The sequence below is a fragment of the Anastrepha obliqua genome, chromosome 6 (assembly GCF_027943255.1).
Source record: "Anastrepha obliqua isolate idAnaObli1 chromosome 6, idAnaObli1_1.0, whole genome shotgun sequence".
NCBI lineage: Eukaryota > Metazoa > Arthropoda > Insecta > Diptera > Tephritidae > Anastrepha > Anastrepha obliqua.
The window spans coordinates 41078592-41080474 of NC_072897.1; the positions used below are offsets into that span (position 1 = coordinate 41078592).

Genomic DNA, 1883 nt, shown 5'->3' on the forward strand with positions numbered 1-1883 from the left:
TACCATTGTACTAGCACCCAAAAGGGAATAGTATTGACTACGGTAAAGAATTGCAGGGTATTTTCAGAGATAGATAAGCACGAAATATTGGGACAAATAAATGTAATAAAAGTTATGTATAAAGAATAAAAAAAAAAAAAAAAAAAAAAAAAAAAAAAAAAAAAAAAAAACTTTTATATATAATTACATATACATAATGAATCCCAGGCATGGAATGGGAGCAACTAACCCTAAATATCCGTGAACTAAAAGAAAAATTTGATAAATCTTACAAATGTGTGAGCCAGAATAGGTCAATACAAAAGGATACTTTAAATAATCATGCGAAAATTCTTGTAGAAACATTTAATGATGCAAGAATATTAGTGCATGATAATAGACGTATAATAAATAAAACTAACTGGTCAAAAATATCAAAATTGTTGATCAAATTACGTTCAAATTTATATAACGTCAAAGAAAAGTATCAGCTAGATATTTTCATTCCAACAGTGTTAAATTCACCATTAACACTACATGGAGAAGAAGATCAGAAATCAGTTGAAACAGATTTAGATTCAGATCCTGAATCAAACGAAGAAACTGATATAAAAGAAAACGACCTAAAAGATCTTACAATTCCTGCACAAATCACTTTATCTGAAGAAGATAATGAGATAGAACAGGAAGAAGGATTGAATTCTAGCACAAGCTCAGTAGACACAAATGAAAACATCATGACGGATGTAAGCGCCCAAAGGGCATACATAAAGGACATATCGAATGCCATTCCAGACTTCAATGGACAGAAAATACATCTTCAAAGATTTGTAACAGCTTTGAAGTTAATAAATCTGACAAAAGGCACATTCGAAGAAATAGCTGTTGAGGTCATTAAGTCAAAAATTGTTGGCTCAACTCTATACAAAGTCCAAAATGAAACGACAATTAATGCAATAATCAAAAAATTGCAAGATACTATAGTTGGTGAAACATCCGACGTAGTAAAAGCCAAATTGTCTAAAACAATGCAAAAAGGGAAAACTGCCGAAAAATTCACGACAGAAATTGACAATTTACGAAAGCTTTTGGAAGCTTCGTATATTGACGAAGGCCTATCAGCCGAACATGCTGACAAATTCAGCACTAAAGAAGCCATTAACGCAATGGTTAAAAATTGTGAACACGGAAAGTTAAAAACAATCCTCGAAGCAGGCAATTTCAAAACAATGGATGAAGCCGTCACAAAGTATATACAATGTAGTACCGAAATGACAGGCAATCCCAATTCAATATTGCTCGCCCAAAGGGGCCGTGGTAATTATAACAACAGGAATAATTATCGCGGTAGAGGCAATGGTAGAGGCAATGGTCGAGGTTATTATAATAATAATAATTATAATAACAACAACCGCAATAATGGCCAGAATAATAATTACCAATATAATAATTATAGAGGTAATAATAGAGGAAACAACAGAGGAAACCATAGAGGAAATAACCACCAAAATGGAGGTTATAACCAAAACAGTAACAATAATGTAAGGGTGACCCAAAACGCTTCGGGAAACTCCCAACAGCCTTTAGATACTCAGCAGTAAATAATAAAATTCATACCATCAATCTCAGCCAAAACATATACGTAACCTTCACAAATATAAACACAGGAAAAGAACTAGTATTCTTGATAGACACAGGTGCAGATACATCTATTTTAAAAGAAAATTCAGATGTTTTTCAATACATTCAAACTGATCATATAATAAATATACAGGGAATAAGTCAAGAAGTAACCAAATCTAAAGGACTTACTTCCATTGAAATCCAAACCACAAATTACATAATCCCCCACGATTTTCACATTGTAAATTTACAATTCGCTATTCCATGTGATGGAATACTAG

General features: G+C 32.3%; 1 protein-coding gene across 1 annotated transcript; it reads left to right on the forward strand.

The window, feature by feature from the left end:
- Window positions 1-209: 209 nt before the first annotated feature.
- On the forward strand, window positions 210-1580 carry LOC129250405 (putative uncharacterized protein DDB_G0286901). Its single transcript, XM_054890029.1, has one exon. The coding sequence runs from the start codon at window positions 210-212 to the stop codon at window positions 1578-1580; it is 1371 nt and encodes a 456-aa protein (XP_054746004.1).
- Window positions 1581-1883: the final 303 nt, after the last annotated feature.

Bases quoted from the DNA above. Each gene is read 5' to 3' on its own strand.
- LOC129250405 (XM_054890029.1), top strand. From the start codon at position 210: ATGGAATGGGAGCAACTAACCCTAAATATCCGTGAACTAAAAGAAAAA.